The sequence below is a fragment of the Hevea brasiliensis genome, chromosome 13 (assembly GCF_030052815.1).
Source record: "Hevea brasiliensis isolate MT/VB/25A 57/8 chromosome 13, ASM3005281v1, whole genome shotgun sequence".
NCBI classification, from domain to species: Eukaryota; Viridiplantae; Streptophyta; class Magnoliopsida; order Malpighiales; family Euphorbiaceae; genus Hevea; species Hevea brasiliensis.
The window spans coordinates 68,312,727-68,329,312 of record NC_079505.1 but is presented as its reverse complement, the minus strand read 5'-3'; the positions used below and the strand labels follow the sequence as shown (position 1 = coordinate 68,329,312).

General features: G+C 35.0%; 1 protein-coding gene and 1 non-coding gene across 2 annotated transcripts; one reads left to right on the top strand and one right to left on the bottom strand.

The window, feature by feature from the left end:
• Positions 1 to 9,209: 9,209 nt before the first annotated feature.
• Positions 9,210 to 9,735, bottom strand: LOC131172183 (proline-rich receptor-like protein kinase PERK2). The gene is made up of 2 exons (XM_058133126.1): positions 9,328 to 9,735; positions 9,210 to 9,242 (listed from the first exon to the last, which is right to left on the bottom strand). The coding sequence occupies exons 1-2, from the start codon at positions 9,733 to 9,735 to the stop codon at positions 9,210 to 9,212; spliced, it is 441 nt and encodes a 146-aa protein (XP_057989109.1).
• Positions 9,736 to 16,297: 6,562 nt separating this feature from the next.
• On the top strand, positions 16,298 to 16,404 carry LOC131172252 (small nucleolar RNA R71). Its single transcript, XR_009142735.1, has one exon. It is a non-coding gene; the product is annotated as a small nucleolar RNA R71 (small nucleolar RNA).
• The last annotated feature ends 182 nt before the right edge of the window (positions 16,405 to 16,586 follow it).

Genomic DNA, 16,586 nt, shown 5'->3' with positions numbered 1-16,586 from the left:
ATATTTTAATTTAGACCCCTCAGTTGAATTCCTGGCTTCGTCACTGAATATATTACTTGAAATTTTATTTGATTAACACATAAAAGTTTTTGATATAATCGTAATTCAACATAAATATTTGATATAATCGTAATTCAACATAAATATTTGGCACTTTTATTTCATTGATTAAACTTTATATTTATTTTTAAATGAAATTGTATACTAAAAATATTTTTATTAATTGAAATTAATGTAATTATCTTTTGAATCAAACCAAATAAATCTATTTATCTAAATATAAAAAGTAAAAATAAATTGTAAAAAATAATCAAATATGCCTTTGTACTATCAATTCGGGGCCAAATAAATCCAAAATCAAGTTTTGAGCTAAATAAGTCTATATATTTTCTAATTAAAGCCGAATAAGTTCACATATAATAAAATATTATTTTTTTAATTTTTAAATAATAAAATATTAAAATAATAATTTTAATATTAAATAATTTTTGTTCACTATGTTTTTCAATTTCTTTTCTTAAAATTTTATTTTAATTAAAACTAATAAATAATTTTTAATATTTAAAATAAGAAAAAAATAATATTTTATTATTAAAAATATTTTACTTGGTGCGGACTTATTTAGCCTTATTAGAAAGTATATGAATTATTTGGCCCAAACTTAATTTTTGACTTATTTAGCCTCTATTGAAAGTACAAGAGCTTATGTGTACTTTTTTAAAAAAAAATAAATTCACACCTTTTTACAAAGTAATTTTAAATATATTTATATATTTGGAAAAAATGTATTCTACATAAATTATAACATCTATTAAATAAAATGTATATTTTATGTATAGTTTACTTTAATTAATATGTATATTTTATTTAATGAATGCTATAATTCATGATAAATTAGGTTTAAACATAAATTCATATGCAGTTACAAGGATCTTTTGTTTTGTTTGCCTTCTTATTTTATGGTCTCATTGTTCTGGCATAGTTTATTCTTAGTGATGGCAATAGATAAGATATCCTCGAAAATTACTTTATTCGAATATTAATCAATTAATATTCACACTATCCAAATCCACCCTAAACCTGATTAAAATTTATCTAAATAATATCCAAACTCGTTTAATTTTATATTTTTTAATTAATATTTAATCTATATAAAAAAATATTTTTAATTAATAATTTATGTTTTAAAATTTTATAATTCTATAAAATATTTAAATCCTATTTATTTAATATATATATATATATTCTATTTTTAATTTTGGGTTCTTCAATCTTCATTAAATGACGCTAACTGAGCTTGATTTCATATGATTTTGGTTTTGGAAAAAAAAATTTTAACTACATGTTATTTATTGTTTTGGGTATCACTTCCTTGTTAAGTTCAAATTTTATTTAAAATCCAAATTAAACTTTTAGGCATAATTTAAAGGCGAATTTGAGCCTTTAACCTAATTAATAATTAATTAATTAAAGAATCATTCCATGTGCATATAAAGTGAGGACTCAATACCAGTCAAATGATCATAAGAGAAAAATCTCTAAGCCAAACAATATTTAATTTATCAGTAATTTGGTAGAGGCAGGCAAGGAATTGACTTTTGATCACTACTACAGTAGATATTAAATGCCTAACAACAACCTACATGACCCTAGGAAGGGAACGATTAGCGGTTGATCAAGGTTGCTGTAGCTAGCTATATAAATTCTTAATCTCTATTACTAAAATATCATGCCCAATTAATTTAAATAAAATATTTTATGATTGGCCTGATTAGAAAAATATATTTAATACTCAACTCAACTAAATTTTTATCCTAAAAATTTGGGGTCGGCTATATAGATTCGCTTTCTCTATTCTAAATAATTTTGGGTTAAATCATCAGAAATATGTAATACTTTTAGGTCATATTGTACTACTCTCCTCTAAGTTAATTTAGGTCTACCCCCTTTTTTTTTCTATCATCTAACCTAATGTGCTCTACTTGTCTAATTAGAGCCTCCGTATGTTTACGCTTCACATGACCAAACCACCTCAATCTCCCTTCTCTCAACTTATCTTCAGTTGGCACTACTCCTACTTTTTCTCTAATACTCTCATTACGGACTTTATCTAGTCTAGTATGGCCACTCATCCACCTTAACATTCTCATCTTTGCAACTATTATCTTAGACGCATACGGCTCTTTCAGTGCCCAACACTCACTATTATATAATATAGCCGGTCGTATGGCTATACGGTAAAATTTTCCTTTCAACTTATTGGGAATCTTATGATCACATAAAACTCCCGTGGCACGTCTCCACTTCAACCATCCGGCTTTAATCCTATGACTAACATCTCACATCCCCCATCTACTTGAAGGACTGAGCTTAGATATTTAAAGTGATTACTTTGGGACAGTACTACTCCATTCAAACTAACTCCTTCCCTATCACCAGTTTGGCCTTCACTGAACTTGCAATGCATATATTCTGTCTTCGTTCTACTTACCTTAAAACCCTTTGACTCTATAGTACTTCTCCAAAGCTCTAGCTTTCTATTGACTCCTTCTCGCGTCTCATCTATCAGCACAATATCATCCGTAAACATCATGCACCAAAGAATACTCTCTTGTATATGTTTTGTCAATTCATCTAAAACTAATGTAAAAAGGTAAAGGCTTATGGCTAATCCTTGGTGTAATCCAATTGAGATCGGAAAATCTCATGTATCTCCTCCCACTGTACGCACAATAGTAGTTGCTCCTTCATACATATCTTTCAACACTTGTATGTACCTAATAGATACCCTATTTTGTTCTAACACATTCCATAAGACATCTCTTGGAACACTATCATAAGCCTTCTCCAAATTAATAAAAACCATGTGTGGATCTTTCTTTACATCTCTATATTTCTCCATCAAGCTTCTAATGAGAAAGATCACTTCCATAGTTGAATGACTGGGCATGAAACCAAATTGACTGAGAGAGATAGAAGTATCATGACGTAGTCGATGCTCAACAGCTCTCTCTCACAACTTCATAGTATGGCTCATGAGTTTAATTCTCCTATAGTTTGAGCAACCCTGTATGTCTCCGTTATTTTTAAAAATAGATACTAAAACACTCCTCCTCTATTCATCAGATATTTTCTTTGAGTTTAGAATCTTATTAAATATTTTAGTTAACCATACCACTCCCATATCTCCCAAACACTTCCACACTTCAATTGGTATTTCATCAGGTTCACAGGCTTTACCCACTTTCATTCTCTTAAGTGCTTCCTTTACTTCTAAAGATCTAATCTTTCTAGTATAATTCACATTCTTTTTTATTGTTCTATAGTCTATATTCACGCTATTACCATTTTGAATATTATTAAAGAGATCATTAAAATAATTTCTCCATCTTTCTTTAATGTCCTCATCTTTCACCAATACTTTTCCTTCTTTATCCTTAATGCACCTAACTTGATTGAGATCTTGACATTTCTTTTCTCTCCTCCTTGCTAATCTATAAATACCTTTCGCCCCTTCTTTAATTCCAAGTTTCTCATATAACTTTTCAAAGGTCTGTGCTTTTGCTTGACTAACTGCCTTTTTTGCCTCTTTCTTTGCTATCTTGTACTGTTTATATGCCTCATTATTATCACATTTAGGTAATTTCTTATACCATTCCCTTTTTCTCTTCACTGCCTTTTATACTTCCTCATTCCACCATCATCTCTCTTTTGAGGGTGGTCCATGTCCTTTAGACTCTCCAAGTACTTTTCTAGCTACTTCTCTAATCTTTGATGCCATCTGTATCCACATATCATTGGCCTCCATATCCAGCTTCCATACTTCAGACTCGAGAAGCTCATTTTTGAACTTCACTTGCTTTACTCCTTTGAACTCCCACCACTTTGTTTGAGCTACACTATTTCTTCTGTTCTTACTTGAATTGTTCCTAAACTTGACATCCAAGACCACCAACCGATGTTGACTTGTTAAAGCCTCTCCTGGAATGACCTTGCAATCCTTGCATAGAGCTCTATTTGTCTTCCTAGTTAAGAGGAAGTCGATTTGGCTTCTATGTTGCCCACTTTTAAAAGTCACTAAATATGACTCTCTTTTTATAAAGTAGATATTTGCTAGTATTAGGTCGTATGCCATAGCAAAATCCAGAATATTTTTTCCCTCCGCATTTCGACTGCCAAAATCAAAACCTCCATGAACATTCTTATAACCTTGTCTATCACTTCCTATATGTCCATTCAAATCTCCACCAATGAAAACATTCTCTTCATTCGGTATGCTTTGCATTAAATTATCCATATCTTCTGATGTGGCCCAACCGCAAGTGCACGGGTCGTACAAGTAATATAGAAAAGATATCGTTCCAACGAGAAGTTGTGTTAATGATTGAATTTTTTATATAAAAATTCTAACTAATTTGGACTATTTTTGAAATTAAAGTAATAAATTGATTGATATTGAAGTGTAAATTTTATGTGTGTGAGATTATTGGTCTTTTCAACAATGTATCAATTAAACTAAAATTACATCAAATTAAAATAAGCAAGTTGAAGTATGGCAAGATTTAAAATGGCAAGTAATTAAATTCAATTAAAAATTAACAATTATAAAAAGGTGATTTCGGAGTTCAGGGGTTCATATTCAAGCTATTTTGGGATTTTAAATTCGTTATCCAATCTTGTGGAACTTACGGGTTTTAAGGAGATTAATTCTTAAATCCTTTGAATACCCTTTCGAGTGGGACAAAGAGTGCCTTAATCAATCTAATCCTACTTTCGTGGAGTTAGAGTTAATTAAGACCCATTAAGTTCTTTAATTAATCTGTGAATCCTCTTAATCCTTAGTCTATTTCTAGATCTAAGTTAATTAAGTCTAATTTCTTGATTATCTATCACAAGGTTTTCTCCTTTCGGTGCCTCAACCATGGATTAAGAAAATCACTTAATGGGATCCTACACTAAGCATGTCATTGAGTATACAAAAAATGAATCAAACTCATTAAGACCACAAAATATGGATTACCCAATCAAAATCCATAAAATATCTCAAATATTACATTCCTTACTCCAGAATCAAATGAAAACTATTCACTATCCATAATATTTACAAGATATTATGAGTTAATATGGAAATAAAACTTTAATCTAAGCTAAGAAACAAGAAACCCAATACTAGAAAGGTAGGAAAAATGCAAGAAAAGAAAGAAATCTCCAAATTTGGTTGGAAATGGTGTGAGAGACGATTTTGACTCTTCAGCTGCTGCCCTCTCCTTTTCCTCTTCTTCCTTTCTTTCCTCCTTCTTTCTAAAATGGGATAAGGGGCTATTTATAACTTTTTCTGACAAGGAGCCCTAAAATGGTGTGTTTGAGGTGTGATTTTCTGAGGGAATCTTCTGCCAGCTCATCAATGAAGTCTTTGTGGGACTGCATAAGTGGACTGCATAAGTTATGCAGTCCCTTATGCAGTTTTCGGCTGGTTTCTGGCTCTCTTATGCGAAACTGCATGACCAAGCGCATAAGTTATGCATAATTCCGTGAGGTTGCATAAGGGAGGCACGAATCTGCATAAGTTATGCGGCAACTTATGCAGATTTCGGCAGGTAGTGGGGACAGTTTCTTCTCTTATGCAGAACTGCATAACTTATGCGGCAAGTTATACGCAATTTGGCCAATGCATATTTCAACTTTGAAACTTGTTTTTGACATCTTTGGCTGTAGAAATCACTCCTCAATGGCAAAATTTCTTTTTAGTCCTTCAAAAGCACCATTTTTCCTACAAAACAAAGTAAAAATTATAAATTAATCCAAAATTGGCAATTTTGAAAAACTAACTAAATAACTAATGAAATTAGCTAAAAGTGACTAATAATCAAATAAAATGGCTATGAAATTAAACCTAAATGACTATGCAAAATGTATGCATCAAATACCCCCAAACTCAAGCTTTTGCTTGTCCTCAAGCAAACTTTAAAATGTAATGCAATTTTTAGGGGTGCCTTATCCAAAGAGCTATGAAAATCACCTATTAAAGTAACTTAACACACCTTTAGCCATACCAACAATCCATATACCCATCCTTTAAAATGCAAAGAATCTAATGCTTATCCAAGCTTTCACCGCTTAGCCATCAAGTCAATTATCATTCAAAATTTCCAAACCAACCAATCAAAAGAGAGAGTCATGCTCAAAAGGAATTCTAGGACAATCAATAGTCAAAGTGTCTCTATATAGAATGATGGAATTAAATGAATGAATGGATAATTTTCCAATCCCATAGGCAAATTCCCTACTCCTATCTCCACTAATGTAACAAGTACTATCAAGAGATCAAAGGTCTTTTTAGGGATGTAATGGGGCCATGGGGTTCAAAATGAGGCTAAGAAGAAAAATGGGTAAAAAGGATTCAAAGCATGAGAATATTTTTAATCTTGACAACATAAGGTACACTTCTTATTTTATTATTTTTTTTCTTTTTCTCTTTTTTTTTTATATATATATGGAGGAGAGAAATACGCAATGAGAATTGTCAAGTGCTAGCATAATTTACAAAACACATAAAAAAGGAGGGACATTTTGATACTTTAAACTTGTATCTTGCATTTTCTTTTGATGATTATCCCTAAAAATGCCACCCCCAAACTCATTCCTTTTAATACTTTGGGTGGATTTCTTTCAATTTGAATGACAATAATGAAAAGCACATCTACTAGCACTTTTACAAGATGACAAGCATTTCTTCTCCCTTTTATTGTATTTTTTTTCTTTTTCTCTTTTTTTTATTTTTTATTTTTTTATGTACCTAATGTTATAATTAATTATTCTCATGAAAAGGGTTGGAGTGTTTGGTTCATTGGCTAGGTAGCAATAAGGGTTTCAAGAAAGGTTTCAAGAAAAATTAGGAATAAAAAGGCTCAAAGGGGTTTGCAAGGGTCAATTTTAATTAGGAAAAGGGCCAAATGTTTAAAATGAGAAGGTTTAAATCAAAGAATGCCTAATCATCTCTCTTTTCAAGTACAAGCTGATATTTCGCCTTGAAAGATTTAGAAAATTTGTTCTAGGATTGATGAGACATCATCTGACTTCCTTGTATCCAATAACTCCCTCTAAATACTCCAATCTCTTAAGGACTAGTTGGGTGGCTTTTTGGCTAAGAAGATATAGGCAAGGGATAAACACTTCAAAACCTTGCACCTCTTAGGAAACTTTCAATCTACAAACCCAACTAAAGGTAAGTCAAATCACTCTCATAGGCAACTTTTCAATACTCAAGGGATTTGGCAAAAGATTTTAATGCATGATGCATGATTCCTAAAAATGAGCAATGCATTAACTAAATGGAGGAAATCTATTTGTATGCAATGTATACAATTTCTAAGTGATGTATAATGTGTGTGTGAATGTATAATGTGTGTGTAAATGTGTTATGTATATGTATGTAGGGATGTATATGTAAAATATTTACAATATATATAAATGGAATGGGGTGAGATGTTCCTATACTCAAAATGTGAAAAATGTAGCGAAAATCAAAATGCACACCCCCAAACTCAAATTTTGACATTGTCCTCAATGTCTCAAGCAGTGCATTATCAAAACTCAAAGCAAAGAAGAATATCCAGGAATTGTTAAATTTAAGAGCAAAAAGAAAGAGTTACCTGGTATAGAGGAGGTGAGAATTCAAGAGATAAAGGTGATGCATAAGAAGCTGCACAGGTTATGCAGAATAAAATGCTGTACAGAACAGGTGCATAAGGAGGGTGCATAAGCTGTGCGGTTCTGCATGAGTGGCAATAAGGACTGCACAGGCTATGCAGAACATTTGCATAAGGGGATTCACAGCCTGTGCAGTATATTTAAAAGCTGCTGCATGATGATATAGCAAGGAAAAATGTGCAACCACCAGTAGAAGCATGCAAATATATACAGTGTATGGACAAGTATGCACAAAAGGGCAGTAAAGGCAATGAAAGTCAATGAAAAACTAATGGAATAGCCATTCAATAGAACTTCAAGAAAAACAGAATTCAAAGCAAACTAAAATTGTTTCAACATATCTACAAAGAAAAACTGCTACAAGTTTGAACAAAAGCAAAATAAAAACTAATCTAATTCTATTGTTTTGCCCTTGTCCAAAGATGCTGCTAAAGGACTGGTTGGAGCTGGCTGCTGTCGAAGGGGTGGTTCTGGGGGAGGTGATGGAGGTGGAGGTGGCATTCCCAGAAAAGCCATGAGCTGCTTCATCATCTCTTTTAACTCTTTCTGTTTATCTCTGGTTTCCATAACAAAGTCAAAGAGTTGATCATGACGATCCTTGAGGGTATCAAGACCAGTTTCAAGCTTCCTATCCACAAAATATATATCATCACTAAGCCTTTCAAGATAGGTGAATAAGGCTTTAGTGTTGAAGGGAGGAGGTGCTGTGGATGAAGAGGGTTCAGCTGCAGAAGGTGTAGGCTGTGCAGAATCTGCTGGGATATCCTGTGCAGGCTGAGTGGGTGGTGTAGGTTCAGTAGAATGCTGTTGGACTGGTGGGACAGATTGTGCCTCTGGTTGTGCAGTGGGTCTTATGTCTACTGCTGGTTGTGCAGTATCAGAAGGTGGCAAACTGAATCTAGTTTTGGACAGGTGTGTAGCATCAAAATATAGAGTGTCTGAAAGTGCTGGTAGAGGATGCTCTTCCGGATTAAAACCAAAATGCTTGGCTATAACAGTTATGAGCCCACCCATGACAATGTCACCTATGGATTTGGTAGCAATATGTAATACATGCTCACAAAAGAAGGAACCAGGAGAAACCTTGACTTTGTGAAAAGCACACTATAACATGAACAATTCAGATTTTCCAACAGCACCAGAACTAGTCCCTCTGCCCAAGATAATGCTAGCAATAAGCCTATGGATAAATCTAAGTGCAGGGTCTAGTAGTTGAGAGGTCTTGGATCTGCCAGCAGAAAAACTTTGAGGTTGGTTTGTGATAATCCTCCAAAACTGAGCAGCATTCCAAACACCTTTGTTTGCTACCTTTACCCCTGTATATGGTACCCTAAATAGTCCATCAATTGCAAACCCAAAAATGCTATGAAATTGGTCTAATGATAACTCTCTATTTTGCCCCAAACACCTAAACTTCATAGTTGGTTTGTAGTCTATCTCATGCAATTTCAGAGTAGCAGAAAATGAGGAAATAAATTCTAAAACTAGAGCTGGATAAACTACTTCTTGTTTATGCACAAATTCCATCCAACCTAAACCATCAAGGTAGGCAACAACATTATTAAATAAACCAACTGATTGGAGGGCATCCGCAGAAATGTACCTTGTGGGTTGCACCTTCCTGTCCTTAAGTCTCTTAAAGGTGGCCTTGTGAGCTGCATCAGGAAGGGGCCAAGGTAGTTTAGATACCTGTGTTGCTGCTGAAGGTTGCTTTTTGCTGGAAGAGGGTGATTTGGTTTGTGGGGTAGAGGTAGAAATGCCAGCCCCATGTCGTTTGGAGGCTAAAGTTTTGGGGTTTTTGGGTGGAGGCTCTGATAATGGAGTGGTAGGTGGTTCTTTGCGTTTTGTGAGAGGAGGTGCAGAAGCCACGGGTCGGGTGAATTTCGACCTGATTTTTCTCTTATAAGTGGCTGTGGGAGGTGGTGGAGGGGTTTGTTGTGGAGGCAAATCGGGGTTGGGGGGCCGCATTGCCAAGGGCGAGACTTGGAGAGGGGAGGTTTGAGGGGAATGAGGAGGCGATTCCATGGGGTTGTCGATGGTGAGAATGGAGGAGTGATGGAGAAAGTAAAAGAGGAGAAGGGAAGTTAGGGCAAAAGCGGCAAAAAGAGGAGTGGGGAGGAAGGATGATACCGAGAAAAATGGTCGTGGGGGAAAGGCATGAACAGGAACGACGGGAAGTGGAGGTGGGAAAGTGGGTGCCGAAAAAAATTTTTGATTTGAACAGGACATGTGTAAAACTACATAAGGGGAGAATGGGTGTGCATAAGTTATGCACTCTCTTATACAGGTTTCGGTGGAAGATAAAGAGTGTGAAAAATTGGTTATGCAAAAGTGAATAGCTTATGCGCTGACTTATGCAAGTTTCGGCTAATAATGGAAGTGTAAGAAATGTGGTCATGCAGAAGTGCATAAGCCGTGCACTCTCCCTATACAAGTCTCGGCAAATTTTGGAATTCAGAAAAATTGGTCATGCGGAAGTGCATAAGCCGTGCACTCTCCTTATGCAAGTCTCGGCAGGTTTTGGATTTCCAGAAAGTGTGGTCATGCGGAAGTGCATAAGCCGTGCACTCCCTTATGCAAGTCTCGGTAGGTTTTGGATTTCCAGAATTGGTGGTTATGCGGAAGTGCATAACTTATGCACTCCCTTATGCAGATTTTGACAGAAAGAGAAAATACAGGATTTGAAGTCATGCAAAAGTGCATAAGTCATGCACACACTTATGCAAGTTTCGGCAAATATGAAATTTGACAAAAATGTGGCTATGCAGAATTGCATAAGCTATGCACTTCCTTATGCAGTTTGCAACAGAGATGAAAAATGGCAAGAATTGTGATTATGCAGGATTGCATAAGCTATGCACATCCTTATGTAGTTTTTAGCAAGATGAGAAAATGGCAAAATTTGTGATTTAAAAGCTGCATAAGCTATGCAGTTACTTATGCACAATTCAACAAGATTGAGATTACAATTGAAAATGAATTACAAATTTGAAAAATGCCCTAGAATGAAGAAATATAATTCTATGAAGCATAAATCATGAGAAATTATCACCAAAAACACATCAATATATACAAAATCCATCAAAATTGCATCATACAAGCTTGTAGAAGTGAGTTTTGCATAAGAGGCATTTGTGAGTTATGCCATTTCAACTCAAATTCTGCAAATCAACATTTAGCACATTAAAAACTCAATAAAATCTGCATAGAGTTGCATTTATCTACAAATAAGGATGGACTCCCCAAGTTATGCCAAGAAAATGCAGTATGTCCACCTTGAATCTCACAACCCAAATAAGCTCAAAACTATAAAAATGACCCACTAACCATCATATTAACATGATAAGCACAAATACTTAAAAGTTACACACCTAACCTCAACAAAGAAACATATGCCATGTGCTGCAGACCCCTCTTTTGCTAAAATTTTCATTTCTCTGCATAAACCAAGAAGCAAACCTGCACAGGTTATGCAGTAAAAATAAATCAATCTTGGGAGAGTTGAAGGACAAAATATCAGTTAAGGGTCACTCCCCAGCAGTTCACCAACCTTCCTCCATTGAAATACATCTACAAGGGACAAGATTCAACAATGTCAAAAATTGAATTTGGGGAGATTTAAGATAAAAACAAAAGCAATGTAAATAAAAGTAAATCAACAAAAGCAAGATAAAAGAACTTGGGATGCCTCCCAAAAGGGCTAATTTATAGTCCTTAGCTGGACTTTTCATGCATTTCACTAAAAAGAGGTGAGGGATTAGAGAGCTTGTAATAGCTTGCTCCCTTTATTGGGTCTCCAGTTATGTAATGTTTCAATCTATGCCCATTGACCTTAAAATTCTCAGATTTTTCACTCCAAATTTCAATTGCTCCATAAGGGAAAACCTTAGAAACTCTATATGGACCAGTCCACCTTGATTTAAGTTTTCCAGGAAACAATTTCAATCTTGAGTTGAACAACAAAACTGAATCACCCTCTTTAAATTCCTTTTTCCTAAGATGCTTATCATGCCAAACTTTAGTTCTTTCTTTATAAATACGGGCACTTTCATAGGCATCCATCCTCAATTCTTCAAGCTCATTAAGTTGCAATAGCCTCTTCTCACCAGCTTGCTTGAGATAAAAATTCAAGGTTTGAATGGCCCAATATGCTCTATGTTCTAGCTCCACAGGTAAATGATAAGACTTACCATACACCAACCTAAAGGGAGTAGTTCCTATAGGGGTTTTGTAAGCAGTCCTATATGCCCATAAAGCATCATCTAGTTTGACAGACCAATCTTTCCGAGAATTGCTCACTGTTTTCTCCAAGATATGTTTGAATTCTGTGTTAGAAATTTCAACTTGTCCTGAAGTTTGAGGGTGGTATGGGGTAGCTATCTTATGCACTACACCATACTTCCTCATTAAACTCTCAAATTGCTTATTACAAAAATGTGAACCCCCATCACTAATTACAGCCCTTGGAGCTCCAAATCTACTCAAGACAAATTTCTTCAAGAATTTAACTACCACCTTAGCATCATTAGTTGGAGTTGCAATAGCTTCCACCCACTTTGACACATAGTCAACTCCAACTAGAATGTATTTATTACCATAAGAAGAAGGAAATGGACCCATAAAATTATTCCCCAGACATCAAATAATTCTACTTCAAGAATATCATTCAAAGGCATTTGGTCTCTTTTTGACAAATTTCTACTCTTTTGACATTTATCATATTCTGACACAAATTTCCTCACATCCTTAAAAAGATTTGGCCAAAAGAAACCAGCTTGCAAAATTTTACTAGCTGTTTTAGAGATTCCAAAATGTCCTCCATAATCAGAAGCATGGCAATGATGCATAACACTCTGTGTCTCCTCATCAGGAATACATCTTCTTATTAAACTATCACAGCATCTCCTAAAGAGTAAAGGATCATCCCATCTATAAAATTTTACATCATGCAAAAACTTTTTCTTTTGTTGCCATGTCATTCCTAGAGAAACTCCACAAGATAGATAATTCACAAAGTCTGCATACCAAGGTAGTTTAGCAACAAGAGAGAAAAGTTGTTCATCCAAGAAAAACTCATCAATAGGGACTTCATCTATTTCTTCATCATCCAATTTCAACCTACTAAGATTATCCGCAACTACATTTTCAGCTCCCTTCTTATCTCTAATCTCCAAATCAAACTCTTGTAGCATCAGAATCCACCTAATGAGCCTAGGTTTAGCTTCCTTTTTACGGAGTAAATACCTGATAGCAGCATGATCTGAAAATATAACCACCTTTGAGTCAATTACGTAAGGTCTGAACTTTTCCAATGCAAAAACAATTGCTAAGAATTCCTTTTCAGTTGTTGCGTAATTTGTTTGAGCCTCATCCAATGTTCTACTAGCATAATAAATAGCATAAGCCTTTTTGTCCTTTCTTTGACCGAGAACAGCTCTAATTGCATAGTTGCTAGCATCACACATAATTTCAAAAGGTAGGCTCCAATCGAGAGGTTACATGATTGGTGCAGTGATAAGAGCTTGCTTCAACCTGCAAAAGGCATCCAAACACTCTTGGTCAAATACAAATGGTATGTCATGACTTAACAAATTGGACAAAGGTTTGGCTATTTTAGAAAAATCCTTGATAAAGCGTCTGTAGAACCCAGCATGTCCTAGAAAACTTCAAATTCCCTTGACATTGGTAGGAAGAGCCAACTTCTCTATCACTTCAACCTTGGCTTTATCAACCTCTATTCCTCTGTTAGACACCAAATGTCCAAGCACTATCCCTTCCTGAACCATGAAATGACACTTTTCCCAGTTTAACACAAGGTCAGTATCTACACATCGCTGCAAAACTTTAGAAAGGTTAGCCAAGCATATGTCAAATGAAGATCCATAAACAGAAAAGTCATCCATAAAAACCTCCATTATATCTTCAATGAAATCTGAGAAGATTGCCATCATGCACCTTTGAAAAGTGGCTGGTGCATTACACAACCCAAATGGCATCCTCCTATAAGCAAAGGTTCCATATGGACAAGTAAAAGTGGTTTTCTCTTGATCATTTGGATGGATAGGGATTTGAAAAAAACCTGAATACCCATCTAAATAGCAAAAATAAGAATGCCTAGCCAGTCTTTCTAACATTTAATCAATGAAGGGAAGTGGAAAATGATCTTTTCTAGTGGCAATATTTAATTTTCTATAATCTATGCACATTCGCCAATTAGTCACTGTTCTGGTGAGAATTAATTCATTATTTTCATTTTTGACAACTGTCATTCCACCCTTTTTTGGGACAACATGTACTGGACTCACCCAAGTACTGTCTGAGATAGGATATATGGTCCCTGCATCAAGCAACTTCAAAATTTCTTTTTTAACAACTTCTTTCATATTTGGGTTCAACCTCCTCTGATGTTCAATAGATGGCTTACAATTTTCTTCTAAAATAATTCTGTGCATGCAAAAGTGTGGGCTTATTCCCTTAATGTCATCTATGGTATATCCTAAAACTTTCCTAAATTGCCTCAACACTCTTAACAACTTATCAGCCTCTAAGGTACTCAAGTTTGCATTTAGAATTACTGGATAAGTGTTATTGGTGCAAAGAAATTCATACCTGAGCTGAGAAGGAAGTTGCTTAAGTTCTACCTTAGGTGCATCTTCTTCCTTGAATGATGGTTGCTTAGATTCGACTTTTTCCTTTTGTGTGAGTTGAAAAACTGGAGCAGAAATGAATGGTGCACTTCCCTCTAGATGTTGAGCATATGCAACCACATGAGGGTTGTCATAGTCTATGCCTCCTCCATGAACCAAGCAATTTTCAAGTGGATCTTCCGGATATCTCTTTCTGAAGTGTTCTTCAACCAGCTCATCAATTATATCAATTCTCAAACAAGTATCAGCTTCAGAATGATGTTTCTTCATAGTGTTATTAATATTGAAAACCAATTGATCTTCACCAACTCTAAGAGTCAATTTTTCTCCCTTAACATCAATTAATGCTCCTGCTGTAGCTAGAAAGGGTCTTCCCAAGATAATTGGGATATTAGAATCCTCTTCCATGTCCAAGATGACAAAGTCAATAGGTATATAGAACTTCCCAACCTTCAGAGGCACATTCTCCAAAATCCCTTCAGGATACTTAATTGATCTGTCAGCTAACTGAAGAGAAATGTGGGTTGGTTTTAGATCTCCCATATTGAGCTTCTCATAAATGGAGAGCGGCATAAGGCTAACACTAGCCCCTAAATCACATAAAGCTTTTATAGAACATGATTCCCCAATGTGGCATGAAATTGAAAAACTCCCTAGATCCTTGAGCTTTGGAGGAAGTTTCCTTTGGAGGATAGCACTGCATTCTTCTGTCAAAGCTACAGTTTCATGGTCTTCAAGTTTCCTCTTGTTTGAGAGAATTTCTTTTAAGAATTTTGCATAAGAGGGCATTTGTGAAAGAGCATCAATAAAAGGCACATTTATGTATAGCTTCTTCAAAACCTCTAAGAACTTTCCAAATTGCTTATCAAGCTTGGCTTTTTGAAATCTTTGTGGAAAGGGAAGTTGTGGCTTGTAAGGCTCTGGAGGTATATACTTCTCTTCCTTCTCTTCAATTTTCTCTTTACATTTTTCTGCACTTTCTTTCTCACTTTCTTGTTTTTCACTCTCATAAGTTTCTTTCTCATTTTCTCTCTTCTCACTATTTTCACTTTTCTCATTTTTTTCACTCTTCTCATTATTTACAACTTTCCCACTTCTTAAAGTAATAGCTTGACACTGCTCTCTTGGGTTTTCTGGTTGACTTGGAAGTTTTCCAAAAGACTTGGTACCTGAGGAAGATGCTTGTTGTGCAATCTGATTTTCCAACATTCTGTTATGTGTTTGCATCTGTTCTAGCCTTGCTTTCATCTCTCTCATCTCTTCATCATGTTTAGTTTGGTTAGCAAGAATATGTTGTAATAAAGCTTCAGTGGTGGAACTTTGTTCTTGCTGTTTTGGTGGAGGTGCAGGATTCATGTTTCTCTGCTGAAAATTAGGCAATTGTTGCCTATTTTGCTAATATGGAATTCCTTGTTGCTGTTGTGGTTGAAAATTCTAATTTGGAACTTGACTTTGCTGATTTCCCCATGAAAAGTTGGGATGATTCCTCCAATTTGGATTATAAGTTTGAGAGTAAGGATTTCCCATTTGTTTGTTTCCATAATTACCAATATATGCAGCTTGCTCTCCATAGTCTACTCCACAGCTAGTAGTTCCTTCTGCATAAGCAACTTGTTGTGAACTTCGAGATGATGATGATGAACTAACCAACATACTTAAATCTTCCATCTTCTTAGCCAAAACATTTGTAAGTGCATCAAACTTGGCATTAATCATGTTGAATGGATCAAGGTCATACATTCTAGCAACTTGCCTTTTTTGAGTTAGAGCTGGTTCTCTGGGACTACTCCAAAGATGTATTCTTTGCAATTTTCTCCAATAGCTCATAAGCTTCATCTTCATGCTTCATAATAAATTCTCCTCCTGTTTGAGTATCAATAATTCCTCTAATTGCAGGAGTAACATTGGTGCAAAAATTCTAGTTTATCATCCATTTTGGAATGGCATGATGTGGTCATTGTCTTTCTAATTCTTTCCATCTCATCCATGATTCATAGAGAGTTTCATCTTCTTTTGGTTTGAAAGCTGTCATTTGATTCCTCAATTCTTGAGTTTTTCCAGGTGGAAAATATTATGCAAGAAATGCATCAGTGAGTTGCTCCCAATTTGTAATGGAGTTGTGAGGTAAAGAATCAAGCCAATCCAATGCTCTATCTTTCAAAGAGAATGGGAATAGCTTCAATCTTGCTACATCATCAGACACTCCAGGTTGTTTTTGCATATCACAAA